This window comes from Falco cherrug, chromosome 6 (genome assembly GCF_023634085.1).
Source record: "Falco cherrug isolate bFalChe1 chromosome 6, bFalChe1.pri, whole genome shotgun sequence".
NCBI classification, from domain to species: domain Eukaryota; kingdom Metazoa; phylum Chordata; class Aves; order Falconiformes; family Falconidae; genus Falco; species Falco cherrug.
The window spans coordinates 16,089,050-16,115,406 of record NC_073702.1 but is presented as its reverse complement, the minus strand read 5'-3'; the positions used below and the strand labels follow the sequence as shown (position 1 = coordinate 16,115,406).

General features: G+C 40.7%; 1 protein-coding gene across 5 annotated transcripts in view; it reads left to right on the top strand.

Annotated features, from left to right (window-relative positions):
* Window positions 1-6,613: 6,613 nt before the first annotated feature.
* The window catches only part of PHF3 (PHD finger protein 3), a 57,489-nt gene continuing 37,745 nt past the window's right edge, over window positions 6,614-26,357 (top strand). For 2 of the 5 annotated variants that reach the window (XM_055713962.1, XM_055713963.1), the window contains exon 1: window positions 6,618-10,718. Coding sequence is in view for 1 of the 5 variants with exons in the window: in XM_055713961.1 (XP_055569936.1) it covers window positions 20,575-20,818 (244 nt within the window). In the remaining 4 variants the exon portion in view is untranslated. Of the gene's footprint in view, window positions 10,752-20,549; window positions 20,819-26,357 lie in introns of those variants that run through there. The other 3 variants (XM_055713961.1, XM_055713964.1, XM_014282110.3) reach the window with 3 other exon arrangements.

The following is a 26,357-nucleotide window of genomic DNA, read 5'->3' as shown; positions in this document are numbered from 1 at the left end:
TATAGTAGCTAAATAATGCTGAGGAATGACAGTTAAACAAAATAGTCTCTTACTGGATATCCAAAATCAGGTATAAACGTGATTATTTTGAATCTGGTTCTCAGAAGTGCTGACCAGTCAGTTTCAGCTGAAGCCTGTGAATATTGTACTTAAATACATATGAAATTATGTAGTACTACATATTCCTGAACAGTCCTGAAGCATTTCAGACCAAGTACTCAAAACCAGTTAATACTTCTGACTGTTCATCTCCCTGGTCTTCAGTTCTCCGTGCATAAAAATCCATTCGTTCCAGTCCTCACATAAGGAGGGCAGTTGTGGAGATAAGCAGTAATTTCTGAAGTAGTCAGACCCATCTCTGTTACTGCAGAAGAAACAGTAGGAAAATATGTAATTCTGTATTGAGTACAAATTCTAGGTTAGTCTTAAGATCTTTAGTCATGCGAAAAGTAAAGCACTGCTCACACTTGTGAGCATTGTTCATCCTGATAAGTGAAACAGTGGAAAAACTTGTGTAGTTAGATACTTGTATTTGAGAGGGCCGAGCTAAGGTTTCGTAGTTGACCTTACCTGTATCAATTTTAAGCTTCCGAGTGCTTATCTGTGCAGCATTAATAACACTAGTTTTTCAATGTTGTGTGGTTGTTTTTTTTTAAAACTTGTGCAGTGTAATTTACATAATTACTGAGAGGTAGTATTCCAAATATTTTTTATTTGTTGGGATTTTGCTGTATCATTAAGCAAGTACTTTAAGTATGGGTGAGGTTGTCAAACTGGAGAGCATAGCAATCTATTTGGAATGTTATCTTTTTGTACATATTTGTGTAAACCCACTGTAATAAAAAGAATAATTATACTTTGCAAGCTGAATTCGGAACTTAAATTCAGGCTGAAATTTGGTGGGTTTTTTTAATAGCTGGGAGGGACTCATCTAGACAAATGTCGACTTCTACATGTGAGTAGAGGCTTTTGTTACACTTAGTGAAAGGGATTTTGCAATTCTCAGGCAACTAATTATGTGCTAAGAGAGAGGTTAAATGAAGAGCGCTCTAAAGGTGAAAGCTTAGTCTGTAAAGGGCGCATGGGACAGCAAATTCCATTTGCGTTGTTGGCATCTACAGGTAGATTAAATACATCTCACCTAACCTATCTCAGTGCAATAGTTCAAAGCATCAGGTAAAGTATTGGGTATTTCTGTTAACATACCTTGCACTTAATGTGTAATAAAAGTGGATAATTATAACCTGATTTGATTTTTATAGATAATGATTTATGCTACAGGTAACTACAGCATGCCTTATTGGCATTATTTTCCCATTGATGATTGCCTGCATGAATGCTGTTAACTTTGATACTGTTCTAATGCATTAAGTTCTCAACACATTGATAATTAATTATGTCAATAACAACACAAGTTACTTATCAGTGGAAAACATCTTTGTGAGGTAATAGTGGTTAAACAGTGGTCTGACAGGAAACGATAAGGACAGCACCAGAAGATCAAGTTGCCTGCTTCAGTTTCTGATTCAAATGAGAATTCACTCAAAGCATAGCTGAAGAAAACCAGGTAACACAGTGGTTAGGTACATGGGAATGCTCAACAAAGAAATACTCAAATAGTAAAGAGATTCAGTCCCAACACCACATGTAACCTGTGTCAGTGTAACAAAACCTAAAGAAGTATATGGAAAGGGTATTTTCTAGTGGGCTGAAGTCTTAGTTCCACTTTATTGGTGGAGTAACAGTAGTATCAGATCCTTATCCTTCATAGAAATTTGTCAGCAAGTTTCACAGATGCTGGTTCCGAAGAAGACAGAACTTTAATTATTTTGGGGCTTTGGAGGTGAAATAATTGGAGACAAACTCTTCTTCCCAATCCACAGGACTACAGTTACGTACTGATCTGAACAGGACAGTGCTGCTTCAGCACTGTCACACATTTCACTGGCTGGTACTAATAAGAGACTGCACACTCCTCAGTTTGCCTTCTTCAATTCCCCAGTAAATCTGTGCATCACAAGGTAGGGCATGCAAACCCTGAACTTACCTTTAACATTTCAATTCAACTCTACAATAACTTTGAATTAATCCTAATAAAAGCACATAAATAGGTAATGGGGACATAGCACATCTGCAGAACTGTGAAGGTATTAACTTATACTGCAAGTACAATCATCCCTTTAAGCTTGAAAACCTTGTACAAGGTTTTCTAACGTAATGCACACCCTCCTATCCAAGGGATGGGCTACCTTAATGTCCACTGTTTGGTACGGCAGGATTCTCACTTCTCCCTTCCTTCTAACAGGGACTTCCTTGTAGAATGCTATGGAGGATGGGTACCTGACAGGAGCTACGTAGCCTTGATGCTCTCAGGCACTGCCTCTGGTCTCACCACATGGAGTGTCTCTGCACCGTGCCTTCGTGTCTTTACCCAGTCAGGATTAATTTGGGTAATGGGCAGGCTCTTTTTTGAGGCAGACACTTTGTGGCCATTTTCCATTTTAATCTAATCAGTCAGTCAGTTTTTATAATACCCCATCACTTTGTGTTCTTAAGGAGGCTATCCTGAGGGAGATTGTGAAAAGTTCCCCACATTTGTGTTTAATCACAAACCTGTTTTTTACTTCTCCCATTCTCAGGCTTCATTGGGATGTCTGATGTCAGTTAGCTCTTTGCTGTGTAAGGCTTGTTTCACACCTTGAGTCTTGACCTCCCAAGTTCTTGAATTCCTTGATTTGTTCCTGTTTTCTCTGTCCAGAAATTCTTGGTCATTTCTATTTTACTTGTTTACTTGTCCTCAAAACTCCCTTCTGGACCTCTTTAATTGGTATTTAGTTTTCTTCACTGGAAAAAGTTAAGCACTATTTAATGGCACTTGATGTTTACGTTCTTGTCTTCCAGCACCACCAAGTATTTATGCTACCTTAAACTTGAGTCTCGGTAAGTTGTATTTAATAGTGAGCCCTTCCCTCTTTGAAGTGTAAAAGGAGAAAATTCAGAGGTTCTGAGCCATGTGCAGGAAGAGAATAAGAAAGAATTATCACATATTCTTGGACTGAAGCAGTAGGATGTTTTTGAAGGAAGGCTCCTAACTGTCCCATTTAGAGACACAGAATAATTTCGATCGTGGTGGTGAGGTGAAGGTGAGGTGAAGGTGATCTAGTCCAACGCCATGCTTAAAGCAGGGCTAACTTCACAATTAGATCAGGTTATTCAGGAGTCTGTCTAGTCAAGTTTTGAATATCTCCAAGGATGGAGATAACTCGGCCCCTTCCGGACCTCTGGTTTGACTGCCCTCCCAGTGGATACTCTTCCTCTTCCCTTGGTAGCTAGTCAGAATTTTCCTGATGAAACTTGCCTGTTTCTCCCATTATTTCACTGTGACCTTGTCACAGTCCACTCAGTGGACCCAACACTCACAGACCTCCAAGAGTCTGTCTCTTCCTCTCTACATCCTTCTGTTAGGTACCTGAGACAGCACTAAATTTCCTTCCTTAGCCTTATTTAAGGATGAAGAAACAGATCTGTCAGTATGAAGACAGGTTGAGAGAGCTGGGGCCGTTCAGCCTCAAGAAGAGAAGGCCCCAGGGAGACCTCACAGCAGCCTTCCAGTAGCGGGCCTACTTCTCAAGCTGGCCTATAAGAAAGCTGGAGAGGGGAAGGGCAGAGTGATAGGACAAGGGGGATGGCTTTAAACTGGAAGAGGGGGGGTTGAGATTACATATCAGAAAGAAATTATTTACTGTGAGGGTGGTGAGACACTGGAGCAGGTTGCCCAGAGAAGCTGTGGGTGCCCCGTCCCTGCAAGTGTGCCAGGCCAGGCTGGATGGGGCTTGGAGCAACCTGGTCTAGTGGAAGGTGTCCCTGCCCATGGCAGGGGGGTTGGAACTAGGTGATCTTTAAGGTCCCTTCCAACCCCAACCTTTCTATGATTCTGTGTGATTTGGTCCAAGCCTCTAATCATCTCAGTGACCCTCAACCACGGCTCACTCCAGTTTTTCAATATTTTTCTTGTACTGGGGAGCTTAAAACCAGTACTCCAGATACAGTCTATAATCACTTCCCTTGACCTGCTGCCTGCTCTCTTTATGATGCAGTCTTTCTATTCAGTTTGTCCACCAGGACCTTTCTCCAAAGCTGCTTTCTTGCCAATTGACCCCCAGCCTGTACTGGTGCATGGGCTATTACATCTCAGATGCGGGACTTAACAACATCAACTGCATCTGTTGCTCTCCATCTTATCCTATGCTAGCAGACTGGTTGCACATAGCTCGACCTTGGCAAATCCAGGTTGGCTTGTACATAATCCTTTCTTTTTCATGCACTTCCAGGCTTTCAGGTGGATTTGCTCCATAACCTTCCTGGGAAAGGAATTGAGGCTGATGGATCTGTATTTCCCTGGACCCTCTTTCTTGAAGGTGTGCATGAAGTTTTCCTTCCTCCAGTCATCAGAAACCTCCCCAATCACCATGACCTTTCAAAGATGAGAGCAGCCTCAACAACTTCATCCAGTTCAAACAGTACCCTTGCATGCATACCATCTGATCCAGTTAGCTTAATTGCTCTTAAACTCCATCTTTCTTTACAGTACCTCCATGTTGAATAAGAAGACAAAGGCTACAAAGTTTATGGAAATAAGGATGTAGAATGAGAATACTTCACACGGAATCAATTCCAAAGAGCTTCATATCTTCTAGTTGGAGAAACTGAAAAAATGTCAACGTCCAAATTCAGAAAGGACTCTTCACATTTCAAGTTCAGAGGCAAGAGGTACCAATCTCTTCTCCCTTGTATCCAGTGATAGGACGCACAGGAATAGTTCAAAGATGCACCAGGAGAGGTTTAGACTGGACATTTGAAAGTGTTTCTTTACTGAAAGGGTGGCCAAACACTGGAACCGCCTTCCTAGAGAGGTGACCAATGCCCCAAGCCCGTCAGTGTTTAAGAGGCATTTGGACAATGCCTTTAATGACATGCTTTAGCTTTTGATTGGCCCTGAAGCGGTCAGGCAGTTGGACTAGATGATCACTGCAGGTGCCTTTCAACTGAAATAGTTGCTCCTCTCCTCTCTTCCATTTATGCACCATGACAGTCAGAGGCAGGCACCCAGGGGCAGTTTTTGATCTGCTGTAGCTAAGGCTGGGACTGAACCATGCAACTGCCGTTGTCTCCCTACATACTCAACTTCTCTCCCTGAGAAGCACAGGGAACAGACGCCTGTTTATGTTGGCCGGACACCGACGCTAGGAACAGATTTACTGCAGAGCTGAGCAGTACACAGCCAGCATTCTTATGAGCACATCACATCATGAAGTGATGCAGTGATGCAGAGCTATGGAGGTTCCCACTCATTCAAACTGCAAACACAGTACTGTATAGCTGGAGGTTAGCAAGTTCAGTATCTATACAGAAGAAAGGGAAAAAAAAAAAAAAAAAAAAAAAAAAAAAGAGTAGGCCACCTTTGGGCCTGTAATAACGAATTCTGAGGGAAAAAAATAGATGGAATAAAATGCAGAATGGATTTCCCAGAGGTTATTAAGCTACACTAGAAATTATTAGTTAAATGGGAGAAGGAGATTTAGTGGAATAGATTTCAGGTAGAAAAGGTGGGAGACAATAACAGATAATAACAGAAGTCTGGAAAGAGGGTGAATAGAATTTCTCAACAATTGATTCAGGAAATGCACTTCTGTGTATGTGTATATATGACTATAATAAATATATGATAAGTAATATATCATCTTACATAAACCCACATGATATATAATATTATATCTATTTAGATATAATCATTTAACTGCATTTTCATAAAACCTAGAATATGATCAAGAATTGTGCTGATTGAGGAAGATAAGAATTGCATGCATAGTCCTTGTTACATTTGTCCAAGACAGATGAACTCAAACTAAAGCATGTGCATTTAATAAAATTTCTTCTGCAACAGCCTGGAGGACTTTTAGCAATATCAGATTCAAACTCTGAGTCTTTTAAGGTCTTTGATTTTTGCTTTCTAGAGTGATGTATCATATATTCTTCATTCATAAACTAATTTATTTTATTGCATTTTTCCTTAGTCTTCATTTACATTTTTCTTTATTTAGAATCATGTGATTAAGAAACAATTTGCTTATTTCTGTGCAGTGGTCACCTTAAGGTCTCTTGGTTCTGTGCTCTGATATTCAACAGAACAGTCCCACAATCCAGCAATTCCAGCAAAAAGGCATACCGCCAGTGTCTGCTTCCAGTACCATGCCCACACCCCTGCTACTTGATGCAGTATCACAACTCGTTATTGAACGTGCATAGAGTGTAGAGATGGGGAACGTGCACAAAGGAAGTAGAATGCTCAACCTTACTGGAAAAGCAGAGAGGAAACCTCACAGGTCAGAAACCAGCCTTACAGCAAACTTGCATAGATTGTTAATGCCAAACATGTCATGTACACACTACAATGTATACAAATAAATCTATAGGAATATATATATAATTACTTATCTGAATAAACTTTTCTTAGAATAATAATTGATGGTCTCTCAAATCTCTTCTTACAAATAGGGGGGGAAAAACCCTTGATAAATATCAAATGAGCATTTATTAAAAATAAAATTATTTTTTACTATTATTTACTGCCATACGATTTTCTCCATGAAACATAAAAAATAAGGTAAACAGTACAGGAGTGAAATCTCAGGTGTTCAGGGGATTAGTAACTCTAGCAGCAGTTCCACAGGCAACAGCCCAAGCTAGTCTGGGAGGTAAGTCTCCCAGGCCTGTTTTGTGCTAGCTATCACAGTTTGTTCTAGTGCTCCAAAACTTCATTCAAGGATTTTTTTTTTCCCTGGTTTACAGAAACGTCTGCAAGTAATTGAAACTTCGCCTTTTTTCAGGCTTGAATCTGTATATTCCATTGAATAATTCTTGATAAATAGCTTGTGGGTTTTGTATGTTTCATCTCTCTACTAAAATTTACCCTCAGTTATACAAACAATGGCTAAACATCCTTTGTCTTCAGAACCTTGTCTTTGTTCACCAAGCTGTATTGTTCGTTTGAAAAGCCGCAGTCCCTTTTCACCTGTGGAACTGGATGGTTTTCTGCTGCTTTCTAGATTATGACATGCAACTGCTGTTTGATCCAATGACTGGCAGCTGCTAGCTAGTCTGTATGTGGGGAAAGAGAATGATCTTATCTTAAACTTGGTGGAAAGTGGGTAAAGTGGACCATGTTACAGTTCCTGTACTAACTAAAGCAAGGAAAGGTGGGCAATGAAAGGAAAAAGTGTCAAAATTCGATAGTCTTAATAAAAAGATGTGCATTTTCACTATGCAACTAGAAAATTTTAGATTATTGGCTGTTATTCCTCTGCATTTGTAGAAGTCAAAGAATTCTTATTACAACAAAAATTAGAAAAGATCTGAAGAACTAACAACTTTAAATTTTGCTAAGGATAGTAGTGCACAATAATTTACATCCAACAGGCTTCAAATGAGCTAACTATGGAGTTTCTTGAAGTATTGATATTGGTGAATCCTGGATATTATTAACAGTCAGTCTGCTATTCATCCTGGGAAAAATCACGGCAAATGTGATATGAAAGGCAGTTACCTAATTAAGAGGTGCAAAAGTAATATTTATGATTTTTCAGAAAACAGACAGCAGGAAAAAGTAAACTTGTTCAGTGTTGTAAATTCAGCAGATAAATGCAACTGCTACTGTAGTATATATAATTTATTTCAGAGGTCTAATTCTGCTTTGTATGACATTCTAAGAACTTATATAATTTACAAAAGAAATGCAACACTTGGGTTTTAAAATCATTTAAATCAAATATCTTGAGAAAATTCAAAGAGACATACCCAGCCAAAAAGAGATGTTCCTGTGAGACACTGCTTGAATAGTTATTGGCCTACTGCTATAACATATCTCAGCTTTTGACAGTAGCAAATACCACTACCCTGCAGCATGGGAGAAAACCTGTTAGTCTGCTACCATACCCGATAACTTCTTTATCCAGTTAAGCATATGGAACAATCTAACTCCTTTCTGCATTTTGACAGCTGGAGAACCAGTAATTAACACTCAAAAGTGAGCCATGTTTAAGACCAGTATGATATCTGACTCTGTACAACATATTTTCAAAAATACCATTTAGGAAAAACATGGAAGGGCAGGGCAAGGCTGTAAGGAAAATAATTCAGGAACCTCTTTGAAAAAGCTGTGGCTGAAAAGAGACTCGTAACGATAAGCAAAGAAACTGCCTTCTGCTGCTGCTGCTGCTGCTTTCTCTTTTGTTGAGGGCACTAGTAAACTTCCCTGAAAATATATATATGGAAGCAACTTGGAAGATCTAGACTATTTCCAAGTAGCTCATGTGTAAAGAGAAAACATGATAAAAACATTGCTAGGAAAGATAGCAGATGGTGTAGCTGTAATTGTGTATAGCTGATCTGTCATTGGACACAAAGATACCTATATAATTGTCCATTGTGGTGTTTTCTTTTTTCTTTTTCTAAATGTTAAATTAAACCACAACATAGGTGCTACAGGTGGGCAATTTCACTGTACATGTGACAGGCAATTGTGACTATAAAGGGACTGGCACAGCATGGTTCATGGCAAGAGAGGTATACAAACTCTATTAGACTGGATGGGTCACTGGAGTTATGTGACTTTTGAAAGTGTAAAGAAAGAATTGAATAGGACAATGAACAATGATCAGATTACTACCAGTGCTTTGCCTGCTGCTTGTCAAAAATAATGAGATCAGAAGGGTTGCATGCTGGCAAATTTGTGCAATGCAAATGCGTTAACTGAATTTCACTTCAGACAGCAATTTCATTTCTTAGTATAATCTCGACAATATATCAGAGGTTTAGTGCCTTGTTGAAAGACTGTCTAAAAAGGCTTTGAAGAAATTACTGTAACCAGCCCCATAGTTCAGTTCTGTGCCACCGAAAGAAGGCAGTATATTTTTAAAGGTGCTTGCCTTCAAAAGGAGAGACAATTTCTGAAACAGAGAGCACAGGAAGAAAATTGGGAAAACCCCACTTGTAGTGATGTGCATAAAGGTGATTCAAGAAAGACAGGGAGAAAAATTTTGAGTGGGTTAAAACCTGCTCTGCTTCAAAGGTGTTCCTATCTTGTTTCAAGGATCATGTGTAGTGGCTGAAAATGTCACTGTGTTACCATGCCTTCAGTTTAAAGCTTCCTTTCTTACTGTGATGGTAGCAAGGGAAATATGTAACATATTTCAGCCTTTATAGCACCACAGAAAGCCCTAGAGAACACATATCACAAAGACTCAAAACGAAACCGAAAAAAAGAAAAAGGAAACCCAACCCATTTTAACTTTATCTTTTTGCTATTCTTTTTGTCCTGACATCATTCAATATTTGCATTTCATTACAAAATATGAGGAATACGTAAAGATGGTGTTAATATACAGTCATTCAGAAGATAATTCTAAATTTGATTTTCATAAGTAATGTTCATAATCTGTTTCTCTTTTGTGGGTGTATTCTATTTGAAACTTGGTATATGCAATAAACCCTCAGTGCTGCACTTTACACTAGCCATCAGGCTGAAAGTAGCATAACATGTTGCATTTAACCAATGCTGTTAACACAAAGTAGAAAGAGCCTTTTTCTTAGGCAACTTTATGTAGAGACCAAGTCACTTCAGGTTCCGTGACCTGACAAGCTCACACGGTACAAGCCCCTTTGGTGGGGATGTGTGTGAGCGTATGCCACGGACATCTACATTACACACTGGGGACGTGTCACCAGAAGAAAAGGCCGAGGGGACATGACGCATGCCGAGAGCCAGCGTGAGTGTCTCCCCAGGACTGGCAGGTTCCGGACACTGTTCCTGTTCAACCTGTAGCGGCACACCGAGAGCTGAAGGCATCCACACAAGGCCGCCGGCGCACGGAAGGGCTGGCAGCCATCAGGCTGTGTAACACGGGCTGCACCGGCGGCAGCGCCCCGCAGGCGAAGGCCGCGGGCTCACACACGCACCCGCCGGAGCGGTGCCGGCCGCCCTCAGCCGGGGCCGCGGCCTGCGCCCTGCCGCCTGCTGCCTCACGGGGCCGAGGGCACACCCGCCGGCCCTACCCGCCACTCCGCAGGCCTGGCAGAGGCCACGGCCCGGCCCGTGCAGCTGCGGCCGCGGGGCCGCAGTTTCGCCCACAGCCCCCGCGAGGGTGGCCGGGACCCCGGGTAAGCCTAGAGGCCGGCTCCGGTGCCAGCGCCTTCGGGGGCCTGGCGCGGCAGCGGCCCGTGAGCGCGGCTAAGTCATGGGGCGACAGGTCTCATCGGGAAGAGGCCGCAGGCGGCACAAAACACCCGAAACGCTGCCACCGCCCCGCAACCCGGCGCACTTGCCCCCAGTCGCCCCCGGCCCAACCCGGCCTGGCGCTTGCGCAGCGGCGCGCCCGCCCCCCCCGTAAACAGCGCCGTCACGTGAGCGGCCGGGCCCGGCGCGGCGCCGCTCGCCTGACGCCGCGGGGGCGCGCCTACGGGGCAGCGGGCACGCGGCCGGCACTCGAGCCGAGCCAGGCCAGGCCGGGCCGGGCGGGACCACTGGGGCCGGGGAGGGGAAGCCCGCGCGCACCCCCGCTCCCACAGGCCGCGGGCCTGCGCGAGCCGCCCCCTCTCCCTCACGGCGCGGCCGCCGCGTCCTTCCTCCGCGGCTCCGGGGCAGCGCTGGGCAGCGGAGCGGGGTGAGTTACCGCCACCGGGCCGCGCTGCGGCAGGTAAAGGGGGAGGACGGGAGGGGGCGAAAGGGCCCGCCGCGTTGCGCGGCTTCGCCCTGCCTTCGCCAGGCGGCCGGGCTGGGCCGGGTCGGGCCTGCCGCGGCGGTGGCGGGGCCGCGGCCTGTGTCGGCCTGGCCTGGCGGCGGGGCCCAGCGCGGCGGGTCGGCCCGGGTGGGACGGGGCCTGCTTCCGCCGCGGCGCTGCCGGCACGGGCTGGGCGCGGAGGCGGTGCCGCCGGCGGCCCTTGTGCGGAGACGGCCCGCGGTCTGGCCGCGGGCCCGAGGGGCGCTCCGCGGCCGAGCCCCCGCCGCTCCCCTTCGCCCGGGCGCGGCCCCGCGGCGTCGGCGCTGACCTTGCGGAGGGTGCGCCCCGCAGACCCAGGGCTGGCCGAGTCGCGGGCTCCTCGCCCTGCCACCTGACATGGCGCTGTGGCCACGGCCGCTGCGGCGGCCTCTGCCGTACCCCCACCCCGGCGTCCGTGCGCGATCTTGCCGCAGGCTCCCTGCCCGGAGCCGTGCTGCTGCTGACTTTACCGCACCGCCTTCCCTGCCGCGCGTTTACTGGGTCTTGCCCCTTCTTAGCGGTGCTTGTCCCTTGCGACCTCGTGAGCCGCTGATGGCTTCTTGCCCCATACAAACCTGAGGAACAAACCCCAATTTAGACCTTGCTGTTCTTCCTGCTATTGGTGTGACCTGTTCGGGCTCCTCCTCCCGTCTGTCAAACTTAGCATCATCAACAACTTCTGTGTTTAACTCTTGTGTATAGTACCCACTGTAGGAAGTCCAGGAGAAAACGTGGTCATCGGCTGTACTCTGGTGATTCAGTGGCCTGGTGGTATTTCCAGGTCCTGTTCTTGGATGAGATGCTCTTTCTGAGGCAGTGCGTCCTCGCTTCTTGTTTGCTACTGGAATGCAAATAATTAATATCTATAAGACTTTGGAAGAGCCATTACTCATGTGATTGTGAGTGTGCTTTTTATATGGTCTGCACAATGGAGACCAGTTACAGTTACGAGGTGGGGGTTTGGAAGAAGAGCGCTCTGTGCAGTGTAGGTTGAGTTAGAGAAATAGCCTGTAGAATGAAGCATAAAAGTGAGGAAGGAAAGACAGGAGCATGGGGTGACAACAGCTGTACCCTGCAAACTGTAGCTGTGGTGGTGTCTTTTATGTATCTGTTAATCCATTATGTAATTTCTATACAATGGCTTTTATAAAAATTGATGCTAGCAAACAGTAGAAATACTATAGCATTAAATGTAAGGATGGTAAACATAACAGCATCTCTTTAACACCACTATTTCATGGTTTGTTTCACTTAATAAATCAATGTAGTAAGGTTTGAGAGACAGTAAGGGAGATCTTGAAAACCTGGATTTTATATTTCTTGGAATAATTTAACTTTGAGTGGTGTTTACATTTAGTGTATAGGCCACAGTGAAACTGCTGGTCAGCACTCTTTTTGCTTTATCAAGTAGCTTCTGCTTTTAATTTCTATAGTTAGCTTTAAAGATCATACATATAAATATGGAGTTCTGAACACACCTGTCAGCTGTCATTGCCTGTTGCTCAGTCATTCAGTTTTTATGTGCATTTTACGTTTGCAAAACCTCAGGAATTTCAAAGAACTGAAAGGGCACCTAACTACCAACCATGTAGGCTAGATTTAATTCAATACAGTGAACTAAAGTAATTCAACACAGTGATGTGTTGCTAAGAAAGCAAAAGCTCGAAAAAGCCTGTAATTTTTATATGCCATACTTCTGTGACCTCCTCTTTTTAGAAGGGACCTCCTCTTTTTAGAAGGCTTTGTTCTACCTCTTGGATTAAATACTACTCATGTTGTGCAAAGAGCTGAGCTGATGTATGTTGCATAACATTTTTTTAGTTTTTTTTTTTTAAGGGAAGTTTGTATTTTAAAAAAATTAATTTTCCCTGGTCAACTTAAATACAGTTAAATCCAAGTCTTAAAAATACTAAGGGGTGCTAATTTATTTGTAGGAAATAATAAACTTTCTTTTTATATAAATATTATTCAGTCATATTATGTCAGAAACTTTTTTTTATCGCAAGGGAATACTTTTGAAAGGTAATATTATGAAGTAGCAGTGGCAAAGCCCACTAAATTGGTATATTAGTGTTCATTATATAGCAGCAAAAAGTGAAAAATACGGACAGCTTGTGACATCTGCCTGAATGGTGCCAATATTAGCTACATGATGGATGGTATATTTCTGTGGAAAACTTCACGAGGCTTAGTCATTAAGCTTCTAACTATTTCTGAAAAAAAAACCAACCCCAGACCAGCCCCACCCTAATTCTAATGTGTTTCCAGATGAATAATTATCAGAGAGATGCTGACAAATTCAAAAGGTATTACAAATGAAATTATTCTTTCTGGGGTGACTCACAAATAATCGATGTAACCAGTTACACAGCTTAACGTTTATACTGTGTTCAAGTTGGAAATACTTGAAACAATTCTTGAGGAACTTGAGGATGAAAATGAGTTGAAGAGCATAGCAGTAGTGATGGAAAAATAATCTGTCCTTTTTTCTTTTCAGGGAAGCGCCTCTTGGTAGTGAGTTTACAAATTCTAGACATACATGCAGTAATGGAGGGAGAGATTAATAAAATTATGTATAATCTTTGATTATGCTTAATTTTTGTGGGATTTAAGGGTATTCATTGATGTGACTGTCCAGCAAAGGAAAACAGTGTACTTTACAAAAAACGTTTGTAAGATTTCACAATGTAAAGAAAATTTCATGAAAGAACACAATTTACAAATGCAGCGCTATGTGCCTCTTCCAGCTGTGAAGTGACGGTGATCGGGTGTTTTTTGTTTGCTTTTTTTTTTTTTTTAAAGAAGAGGTTCAGAAGATAACTGTTAGGTTGACTTTCTGTAATACAACAGTTTGATCTTGTGTGATTAAGAAAAGGTTTCTTTTACTTCTTCTACATTTCTTTGGTCTTCTAATTAAATCCTTTATATGAAGTTTACTTTTTTTCCCTGTTCACTGAAATGAGGTACAGGTTTGGCTGGTGAATAATTCTTTTCAGTAGTGAAGGTTTAATAAAGAAAATAGCTTGAGCTGCCTGTCCTTCTTCAAACACCATGATAGTAAGTAGTAAGGGATCTGCTGTATCAGTGAGGGGAGCAGCGTATACCTCCAGATTATAGATAGATTTTGGGATGTGGTTATCGGTTAATATATCAGACTATTGAGATTTCAGTAGCAGGGTGATAAGGTTTGGGTCGGTTGAGGTCTGAAGACTTTATGGTAAGGGAAACACAAAAATAGTACGGAAGAGATGGTTAAGAATGTTCAGATGTGAAATGCTCAGATTTACATTTCTTGTTCTTTGTTCTGTGGCAGGGCTTTCGTTTTGGTGCCATTAGATCTTTAATCTTAAATGAGGGATTAAAATAATAAGTAGGAGATTTTTGTAAGGGAGCAGATGGCATATGGTTTCTTATGGGTTGATGTTTCTGACGTACAGCTTTGTTTGGTGTACCTGGGCCTCCTTTACAGGAATATTGATGCATCAAATTAACCTGTTGAGTGTGTTTTGCTGTTAGACAGGTCTTTGACAGTGTTCTGTTTGATAGGAGGTGGGTGAACAAGAATAAGTGTAACTAAATTTGACCTAAGGCCGAAGTTCAGCAAACCATATTCCATCCAAGTGTTGTATCCTTTTTTTGAAAAAGGACACTGACATTTTCTTTGACAGTTTCAAACACATTTTTGTGGCCACATTGCAATTCATGTGCTCATAAATAGAATTGGTTGTCCTGTCAAAAATGTTTTGTCAGTTAAGTTAATCTTGAAGACTGTCCTAGATGATGGGATTTGAGCTAATGTGAACCAAAAAAAGTGCATTGATGTGAAAGTTGTAAAGCTGAGGTTTTCTTGCCAACTCTGCCACTGATGCACTCCCTGGTATTGATTTCCTTTTTTATCCCATGATGTGTTTATTTGGCCAAAATTTGTTACTACAGAGGACCCGGGTCTCAGTTCTGGCTTTTGGTGCTGTAATATTCATAAATGTAAGAATGAATGCAGGTTTTAGTGCTTAAAACACACAGACACATGACAGCTTAGCATTAAGTTTCAGTTAGGTCCTTGTGACCTTAAACTTTAAGGTTTTGTGTACGTTGAAGGGGGTTGATGGTAGTAAAACTTGCCTGTGTTCAGCATCAGTGCTTTCAAGCAGTATTGATTGGTAGATGGGCGATAAGTGTCAAGGTATCAGTGAGCACGTGGATGATCCCACATCACACCTCCAGTGAACAAAAATAGACATTTGATACCTTGAACATTCTTTTTAAGTACAGTAGTTACCAGAAGACTCAAGCAAAGGATTTTTTTTTTTTTAACTGCCTGTGGCATTAGTTGATTTCATGTCAGTTAAGGTGCAGGCTCAATCCGAAAACTGAAAAAAAATTTTCAGTTACTGTTACTGCCACAGAGGAATCAAGTAATAAGTGCTGAGTCAGCTTTCCCCATTTGTTTTGACATGTAAAGTGCTATTCATCCAAGTAGCTCTCTTCCTTTAGTGTACTTTTCTGACCAGTGTTTATTACTATTTGACAAAATAAATGTAATACAGTTTTTTATGGAGTCTGTTACTGTCATGCAATTTATGGAGTCTGTCATGACTAGTCCGTGCTTTCAGTCCTTTGGTGTGTGCAAGCTGAAGGAAGGTGTTTACAGAACGGACCAAATCTTCTGTTTTGAGTGTTGCAATGTTTCCAACACAGTCCAGTCAGTAATGATTTACAAAAGATTTTAAAAGCTCTAGACAGATTCAGTGAATTGGAAGCAACAAACACTATTCAGGAAAGCACATAAATGGGATGGAAAGAATAGTGATGTTACTCTGTCTTCACTAGCTTCAGATTCACTGGCTCAGGTAGGTCAATAAAGTAGATAGGATCTTCAACATCTAGTGTTTTGAGTATCTTAAATAAGCAGCTTGAGCTTTCTGTGGTTAGGTTCCTTCAGTTTTTTCCCCGCTTTGTTCCCAATTTAGGCAACTTTTTTCTGGTTACATTTCTTTATAGAAATATTTTATTTTTCTGAAGTCCAACTTCTGAGGACTTTAGTAAACCAGATTTCTTCTGAATGACAATCATTAAACATACAGGAACTGCTGTTTTATATTCTTAAGTTAAAATCCAAGCTAATTTATGAAAGTCAAAGTTAAAATGTAAACTAATGAATGAAAGTCACCCCCTGGGCAGAGAGAGGAGGAGGAGACAAAGTAATTGCAGTGAATGTTATTTAAAAGTGTGAAACCTAACTTTTGCTTAGTAAAATAGATGGTGTAGGAATACTGTTAAAACTGAATAAAACACATAGAAAATAATAACTTATAAAGACAAATACATCTAATGAAAATTCAAATATGTAGTTGGAAAAATCAAACACTTGCACATACCTGGTGTTTAAGGGAGTCTTAATTTAGAATGCAGTCAAAGACAGATCGTGCTTGGCTTGTACCTCAGCTAAGAAGCACTCAGGATTTCTAGTGGTATGTACAATTTGTGATTGTCTCTGCTTGAGGCAAATTTTAGATAAGATGGTAGGGACATGCTGAAGCAGTTGAATATCTCCACTAAAATGTTTTGCTCTGTTCCAATAAGAAAATAATACAACACAGACAGAAGTATTTTTTGCCTCTTTTACAGTAAACTAAACAGCGAGAAACCTTAAAGATGTACAGTATTTCTTGCCCAGCTGTTAGTCTTCCTTGCCCTCTAGGATTGGTTTGAAAGGATATGCTTGTTTGAGATTTCAGTTTCTTTCCTTAGCAAGTGATCATTCTCGCTATTTATCATTTTAATTTTGAAAAGTCATTTAGAGCTGCTGGAGATGTATTGATAAAGTAGCAAATGCGGACAAGATAAAAATCTGTCATATCAGATCCTATGGCATGTTTATTTCATACCAGTCTTTGTTGGGATTTGAGGCAATATTGTGACATACCTAACTTAATGCAACAGCTGGAGAAACGAGTTTTTTAAGCTGGAGGACTTGGACTGAAAAGGAAAATGATGCTGAGAGCATGAGGAGATTTTATGGGTAAACACAATGTGGGAGAAATTCTGGAAGTCATGTTTAACTGACATGCTTCTTTAACAGGGTCATTTTTAGTGATGGATCACTTGATGAAATATTTTTGGTTGGTGTGTTTCTTCTCTGAGAACCTATTTTTGCGGGGGGGCAGGGGCTGACTTGAACAAACCGGTTTCAAAACTGTAGGATAAATGTACTTTTGTTCAAGGAATTGAGGAGAACACTCTCTATTCCTTTAGCTTTTCTTGATGGTCAGATTGCATTGCACCCACGCTCCTGTATCTTGCTGTGCTGTGCCCTGTAGCAGTCTCAGTTGACACCCTGATGTTCCAGGAGCCAGCAGGTGGGAGAGTTTTCATCTGTTCAGACTGGACCTGTCTGAGACTACCTCCTGTCATTTGCTTCTTTGCCTTCTTCCTGAATGCTCTGCTCCTCTTGTCACTGGTTTTCTGTACATGAGACTTTGTATTCTGTTGCTTCTGATTAACTACTCAGTGGGAACACTTGAGTTACTGCACTATGGGAGTACACTTGGTATGTGCACTTTTGCTGTGAGTGATGCCAAGCCACTGGCCTTCAGAGTTCAAGTCGAGGACACAGCTGTGTTCCAGGGGAACACCAGATTCCTTCTCTGACCAGTTTGAGTTGCCTTTCGAAATAAGTGGCCATTAAAAACTCAACTGTGGTTTCACCTACACCTCTGGCTATTTTTCCTGGTGTTCAGAGTGTTACAAATGTAAAATAAACTGTTGAAAACTCATGCGTTGTAGGCATTGTGTAAGGGAAGAATATTTTTTTGTTTGTAGCAACTGTTTCTAACAGTTGGCTGTCTAGCAAGAAGTGTATCTTCCATTGTTAGTCCCACAGATTCTACGCTTCATGTCACAGTTAAATTAGTAGTGCTAGAAAAAACTTCCTGAACTTGGTACTGTACAAGTTATGCAAAGAATTGAACAGTAGTTTCTTGAACCAGCTAAACCAAAATTTTGATTTCACGTGCTTTACTAGGATAACCTCTCTGTTTCAAAAATTGTAGAACAAATTTTGTTGTCGTAGGATTTTTATGCAAAACTACCTTGTTTATATTCTTGCAGTGACATTTTGATGCAAAATTTGGATAGAACTTATACTTGATCATAGGCTCATGCTCCAGAAATAAAACTTTTGATGAAATTCCTCTTGTATTTTCTCTGCTAGATAGTTAGGTGTTGTTGAAGGTGGCTGTGACCATTGCATGTATAGTTGCTTTGACAGTTATTCTACAGTGTTTTTAGTGTTCTGAGTGGCTGCATGGTAGTCTTGCAAAACTGGAGACATTCTTTTTTCATGACATTGCTGAAGACAGAGATTTTTTTTTTAATTTCTCAGCAGTGATTTTTTGTAGCAAGAGGTAATATTTTGCTCAAGCTTTGCTACTTAACACTGCTCTTAATGAAGTGGTCAGCATTGCTTTCGTAACAGCAATGTTTGAGCAACAATTATTTAAATGTTCCCTTCATATCCATAAAAAATCCTGAGATACATTATTGTAAATGTGTTCAATGCCCCTGCCACTCTTTAATTTTGAATATAGAAGGTTTCTTACAGTAATTTACGAGGGTTCTATTGCAGTGTCATTGGCACATTTTAGTGTCAGGCTCCACCATTATTTTATCCTGTGTCTGTTACTCCAGTGCTTGTGTGATGCCAATACAAAAAAACCTGCCATTACAGGAAGGTTTAAATTACTGGATTGGGGCAGTTATAATTATTTTCTTACTTTGAGCCACTGCAGCTCTTGTATTTTATTCTGTATAGTATCAGACTGTTGTAACCACACGGCATAATAAAAATAAATTATACAGTGCAGCGTAGCACTTCCTCCATTAATTTGCTGTTTTATCTGTTGCCACATTTGGAAATGTTGACAACTCTGAAAAGAACTTGGACTGCTATAGTTGCTAGTTAGTATGGTGTGTATGTAGATGCACTGCATTGCTTGATAAAAATAGTCCATTTTTGGTGAGGGAGCTTTCAAATTATAGCACCTGCTGCTGTGTGAGTTTGTTACTTACTTAGTAAATACACCTGATTTAGCCTTTCTTGCTGGTTGTTTGCTCAGTAGGACATTGAGTATTGAACTGTTTTGTCAGTTAGCTTGTAGATACTGTAGACATGTTCTGCAGAGGCATAGTGCCATACCTGACCACTGCTTTTGTTTTCTTTTCTTCTGAGCTGCCCTATGGCAGAAGGGAGAAAGATTGCCATGTTTTCAAAAAGGCAAAACAAAATGAAAAAGTTTACATGCTCACCTATAGTTTTTGTAAATTTGTGAAATTGAATAAATTGCATAAATAGGTTTGAAATTGTAGCTGAACTCTTACATGCGTATGGCTAGGATTTTCCCCATTGATTACTAACAGAAATGTGCTGTAAACGTGAGCATACTTACAGTTCTAGTAAGCATGAGTAGGTACTGGATTTATTCAGTGTCAGGTTGCTGGAACAGGGATCTGGAAACTAATTCAAGCACTACAAACTCTGTCTCACTTCTTTTCCTTTAATTAATGTGTTTCTTAAAAAAAAATCCTGTCTAGTGTGTGGGAGGATGATGATGAAGGAAGGAGCACAAGAGAATGTATGTCCTTTTTCTGCTTCCAAAAAGGTGAACAGCTTTGCGTGTGCCAAAACTGGTGTCTCCCACGTTTTCCTGTATGCCAAATTAAGCCAGGCACTACACTGCACTACTTCATTTTCCTTGCCTCCATGACCATATTTATTATAATTATCTCTCTTCACTCTTAAGTATACGCTTAGACTAAACTTCTGAAGAAACAATTTGTCGACTTTTTTTTTTTTTTACATTTTTTTGTGGAGTTATATGTTCTTATGAGTTGAATCTCTGCTGCAATAGTTGCGCTTCTGCTGTATTGCAAAGAAGTGATCTAGAAAATAAGGAATCGCTTCTTGTAAAATGTTGGTACCATCTCCGAATACAATTCCTTAAGTTTAGGTAAAACTTCAAAACTGAAGTTTATAAAAGGTTTCTGACCATTTTGAAGCCAGCTTAGAATTCTCATATACTTGATTGAAGTCAGATTTTCATATAAAATGTCTGTAATTTTATTGAATGTAATGATAGGTGAAAAATAATAGGGATAAGGCCTTGCTGCCTAAAAATAGTTACTTGCTATGAAGTACTTGGTAGTTCCTCTGTAAACGGAAATACAGCCCTTCTCAGGTTTGGGCCTAGTATGGCAGGCTCCTTTCACTGATGTTAGTGGAAGCTGATCTCACATTTTTACATTTAAAGGTGAAGAGAGATGTGCGCTCGCAGTGCTGCTAACCAGGTTTGCTTGTTCTTCATTCCCCCCTCCCTCTGGTATCCCGCCCCTTGGGTTGGTTAAGGTTTAAACAAGTTTTAGAAAGGAGGTGTTTCACTTACCTGTGTTATACACACTCTGTAGAAGTGGCATCACGCTGATGCTGATAGCAGAGTTTATATTAACTTAGCATGGAATTTCTTTTAAAAACAGTAAGTTAGAGATTTGATTTTTAGATATGCAGTGGGCCATACTGAGGCCTAAGCAGGTGTGGGGTTTTTTTTTTTTTTTTGGTTACAATTCTAAAATACCTTGAGCATTCTTTATAAAACAGAACAGCCAAAAATTTGCTGGTTTCTTAGGTGTTTTACAATTTGTAGCTTATTTTCTTATGGTATTTTTCTTGTCTTTCTATAGGGCTGAAAGACACACAGGAGTCTTCATGGATATAGTTGATACATTTAACCATTTAATTCCTACTGAACACTTAGATGATGCCCTATTTCTAGGATCCAACCTGGAGAATGAAGTCTGTGAGGATTTTAGTACAAGTCAAAATGTCTTAGAGGATTCGCTGAAGAACATGCTCAGCGATAAGGATCCTATGCTAGGATCTGCAAGTGCCCAGTTCTGTTTGCCTGTTTTGGATAGCAATGATCCCAATTTCCAGATGCCTTGTTCAACAGGTAAATCTTACGATTTTTTAAGATTACAATTTAAAATACAGTTATACTCTAGTACCAACCCTTTTTTGAAATGTAGAAATAATAATTTGGGATTTCTGTCTCCTTCCTGCCCTTTTTGTTGCACTGCTTGCATGCCTGGCATGTAAACTGTGCAGTTCTTTTTAACTTTGTTGCATAACAGTAGAGGAAGGCTTCTAATCTGGATCAGAAGTAATTTAGACTTTGTCTTGAGTACTTGCAAATTATTCCCAATTGAAGGTGTGATTTGTTTAGTGTAAGTGCTGTGCCTCATCAGTGAAGTTGCTAGTTGTCTTCAAGAAATGTAGTATTCTGCAATAGCAACAGAAGCATGAGAGTTGCACAAATGACTGCTCTGACCTCAGGGTTATCCCTTAGCGCTAGGCCTTCCTGCTACTGAGCTGATACCAGATTCTAGACGTTTTGCTTTGGTTGGCTTCAAACAAAACCTTGGAATCTTAATACAATTTTGTTGCTGTTTGGAAACACCTACTTTGGAACCAATTTAGAGCAGAGTTTTAAATAAAAAATAATCTTAGGGGTTGTGGAATAGTTTTGGAAGATAACAAAAAAGGTGATCCAGTCCCTAAAATTATTTATATTGATGAGTAGTTGGAATAATTACACTGAATTTGATGTAAGAGCCAAAGATATACTCTGTGCTTAATATTTTTTTTTATTTCACTTGAAGTTAATAATAAATCTTTTAGCTTCATTACTGAAAAAGTGTTGTAATGCAAATAACTTTGATTATATCATTATTTTTTTTAATGAACTTTATGAACATTGAAAATCCTACCACTTTCCTAATACAATGTGTATTTTGTTTCTACTAACAGACTAAATTTTCACCTTCAGTAAATTAAGTGGTCTTACAATATGGAAAATCATAAATCAAAGGTGATACTGAGTGACGTGATAAAAATGTGAACTACAAAGCCAAAACAAGATATTTGATCTTTTTACCGCTTTAGTGAAACATTATTTGAGGCCATCCTTAATGTTTTTCTTTATTCTTGCTTTAGTCTGTATCCTTACACATTTTTGTCTGGGTCCCACAAAACAAAAAACATTGCTCTTAATGTGCGTAAAGCTGTACAGTGTACACAGCTAAACTAAATTCCTCCTCTAAATTTTCTACTTATTTCCAGTAAAACGGTGGTGCAGATTCTTGTTTCACACTGCATCCTGTGCATCATTCAGTAAACCTATACTGCATCTGAAATTTTTGAATTAACTCATAGGGTACAACTGGATATTTTAAAAGTTACAGGGAGACTTTTGGGGGCTTTTTGGCATATACTTCTTCTGAAAAGTGATCAGCAGTGCAATAATTCGTACTATTGATAGTTAAAAAATGACAGTTAATTTTTAACGTCTATTAAAATAAGTGAGCTAAGTCATTTACTTGGGGCTACTATTTCAGGTTGTCTGCAGACGAAGGGAATAAAAACTAATTGTATTTATGCTGAGATCATGAGTTTAATGTTTTGTTTTAAAATCAGAAAGCAAGAGCAGAGCCATGCTTCAGTAAATTAAAACATGCAATTTGGAATTAATATAGTAGGTATCCAAAAGCACATGAAATATTTTTGGTGTTGCTTGTTCTTTATAGATCTTAATAAGAACTGTCCTTATCCTGGATGATGGTAGGACTGCAGTACGTATTTATAGTTTTTTAGTTGAGAAAAACAATTATCAATTAGAAGCAAAGTTACTTTGCTTGTCTTTATTCCTTGAGTACTCATATAGCTTGTGATTTATTTGATCTGTCTGAGACTGTTGGTGATCTAACACAGTTTACATAGTCTGCTGGTAAGAATGTAGTGAGTCGTGCAAGATGATAGTACCCTTGGTAAGAATTACCCATACTGTTTTTTCCAGACAGTATGTGTGAAAGCTCATCTCTACCCCAACATCAGTTTGTCTAAGAAAAGAGAAAAAAGCATAACTCTCCCCACAAAACTTACTGTAATTACATCCTTAGAGTTACACTGTTGGTGTGCCATATAGAATGATGGTTTGCTGTATTCTGATCCTGAGTAGGATCTCACTGTGAATTTATTCTGTAGTGCATTAAGCAGTATGGTAACAGAATGGGTAGTTATTGGCTCTTCACTTAAACTTTCACTAGGGTTAGAAGTGTACCTAGGAAAATATATTTTCAGTAAGGTTTTACTAGGTTTAGGTACGCTTGTTATCTATTTATGTTGAGCAGGGCAAGACCTAGGAAGTACTGAAATGGTAGACGGTGGTTTTTCTTACACTCTTGATTTCATTCCTGAGGAAAAGAGTTCATTTTTTCCAGAGGCACAAATTTATTTAGCACAATTTATTTTAGACCTTCAAACAGTATTTTGCATAACCCATGCCTAGACCACATAACAGTTTAAGAAAAGGAGCAAAATGCTTGTGAAAATTAGTTCAGAGAGTCAGCAAAGGACAGATTTATCATGTTTGCTGCTCCATGAATAACTGGAACATTGGTTGTGGTTTAATCCTGGCTGGCGACTAAGCCCCACACAGCTGCTCAGTCACTCCCCCCACAGTGGGATGGGAGAGAGGATTCAAAGAGTAAAACTATGAAAACTCCTGGGTTGAGATAAAGACAGTTTAATAGGTAAAGCAAAAGCCACAGACGCAAGCGAAGCAAAGCAAGGAGTGCATTCACTACTTCCCATGGGCAGGCAGGTGTTCAGCCATCCCCAGGAAAGCAGGGCTCCAGCATGCGTAACGGTTACTCGGGAAGACAAACACTTTAAGTCCGAATGTCCCCCCTTCCTCCTCCTTCTTCCACCTTATATATGCTCAGCACAATGTCATATGGTATGAAATACCCCTGTAGCTAGTTGGGGTCAGCTGTTCTGGCTGTGTCCCCTCCCAGTTTCCCCATGCCCCTCCAGCCCTCATGCTGGCAGGGCCCAAGAAACCGAGAAGTCCTTGTTAACTTATAACCATCACCCAGCAGCAACCAAAACCATCAGTGTGCTGTCAGCATTGTTATTACACCAAATCCAAAACACAGCACTGCACCAGCTACTAAGAAGAAAATTAACTCTGTCCTAGCAGAAACCAGGTCCTGTCCAGTTTTCAAAGTGGTAAAGATTTCATGCTACAGCTTATTTGATTGTTGTGAGCAAGCTGAAGAGATACAAGTGAAAATAGTTGGACTGAGGAGGTGATTTGGCTAAAATGGTATTAGGTCTCAGAGAAAATGGAGGAGCAGAAGGCATGGCTCACTGATACTACTTTGAAGGCCTGGTCTGAGCAGAGTTCAAGAGTATTTGTAAGCCTATGCACAAATCAAGATACTATCTTTATATGTATTCAACCTAAAGAACTTGCACCCTGTTCTAAATAAGAAATTTATTGCGTGAACCTGAGTACACGTGAGTGGCGGAAGCTTTGAGAAAGGCTTTTTTCAGGCCTGCTTACTCACATACCAGATTTCTCAGGATTGTGACAACATTTTTGCTTGCTTACTTTGGAGATCAGGCCTTTTTATCTATGAACCCATTCTTTCTTGCACTTAAGTTGGTTTTGAGTGTGGGTTTGCTGCTCTTTTTCTTACTGCTGCATTGACATTAGTTCTTGCTAGGCCTGTAAATAACACCCAACCCAGTGTTATTACTAATCGACATTGCATCTGTGTTGCTCAGCTTTAAGGTTTGTATTGCACATCATTCAACATGAACTAAGCTTTTTGTTAATACTAAGCCTTTTTTATGGTGTATTACTAATAATTTGACTGTATGGGATGGATACTGGTAGGCAGTCAGTTTTATGTCCTTTGAACAGTTCAAGTACTTGTTTATAAGGCAGAAACACGTAGATTTTTGTGAGTTGAAGTTTGATTTCCAGTCATTGCTTGTTAGAGGCATCTATCCAGAAAATGCAAGCTTTGTAAATTGGATTATAAATGCTTCTCTTGGGGAGGATGGTAGCATAGAATCATAGAATTGTTTGGTTTGGAAGGGACCTTTAAAGGTCATGTAGTCCAACCCCCTTGCAGTGAGCAGGGACATCTTCAGCTCAATCAGATTTCTCAGAGCCCCATCCAACCTGACTTTGAATGTTTCCAGGGATGGAGCATCCACCACCTCTCTGGGAAACTTGTTCCAGTGTGTCACCGTTCTCATTGTAAATTTTTTTTCCTTCTGTCTAGTTTGAATCTACACTTTTTTAGTTTAAAACCATTACCCCTTGTCCTATTGCAACAGACCCTGCTAAAAAGTCTGTCCCCATCTTTTTTTATAAGCCTTGTTTAGGTGTTGAAAGGCCGCAAAAAAATCTCCCTGGAGCCTTTTCTTCTCCGGGACGAACAACTCCAACCCTCTCAGCCTTTCTTCATAGGAGAGGTGTTCCATCCCTCTTGATAACTTTAGTGGCCCTCCTTTGGACCTGCTGCAACAGGTCCATGTCTTTCCTGTGCTGAACATCTTATTGTCAGCAGTACTGGTGTATGAGAAATAGCAAGGAGCATGAGAATAGCTGTCTGTTGCCTGTCTGTTCATAGGAAGAACTGTATCTGTACCAGTGAAGCAGTCTCATGTTCACGTCTTGTTCACAGACTCACTCACGGCCTGAGTTTGGTTTGTGCTGAATCTAAATAGTTTCTTCAGCTAGGTGACATGATTGGTCTTTGTCTACTCTGAGCTTGCTCTGTGATTGCCACTGAGTAATAGAATAGGGTTGTCTTGCTTAGCTTTGGTTGAACAGTTACATGTTTAGAGAAGACAGGATTCTTCAGGCGATCCTGATAATGGGTTTGAGCAGAGGTAGAAGTAACTTTTTATGACCCGCTTGGAAGCTGAAAAGAGTATGGGTCAAATTACAGATGTTGTGCTGAAATCCTTTTAGGATGCATTTGTGAAGAGTGACTACTAACTGTAAAGATAGTTGAGTTGCTGGTTTGTGGAGTCTGAGCAAATTGCTGCTCTTATAGCACAGTTAGGAAGTTTTGGATTAGTACAAGCCATGCACAGGTCTTATTATTCACTGCAGCTCGTAGGAGCTTGGTAATAATGGAGGCCTTTTACTGTCCTGAGGTAGGTATTAGCAGAAAGACCTAGTGTCGATAGTGGAAATTGATACAACTGCTTGCTTTGCCATTTAAGAGGACAGAATTTGACAAAATGAGACCTTCGAGAGTTAAATGAAACCCAAGTTGTTAAAACCATTAGGAGTGCCCCATATCAAGTTTTAGGGGTCTGCGTGCTTCTGTTCATTGGTGTGGTCAGGTGACTATTCTTCCAAGAACTGAGTGACCAACACAGGAGAGCAGTTTATGTAGAACAGCTCTTGGGTGTCTTTAATGTTTAGGTGGTGTAGGTGGGTGTGGATATGTGGGTTTGGGGTTGCTTCCCCCCTTTGTGAGCAATTCTTTGATCAGAAATGGAAACGGTGGAGTTTAAGATAGGACATAACACTTGAGAGCAACACCTTTTTTCCACTTTGGATGGTACTCTAGTGATAAGTTTTCTACTTTGTTCTGTTATTTCTTGCTGGAAGACATGCTGGA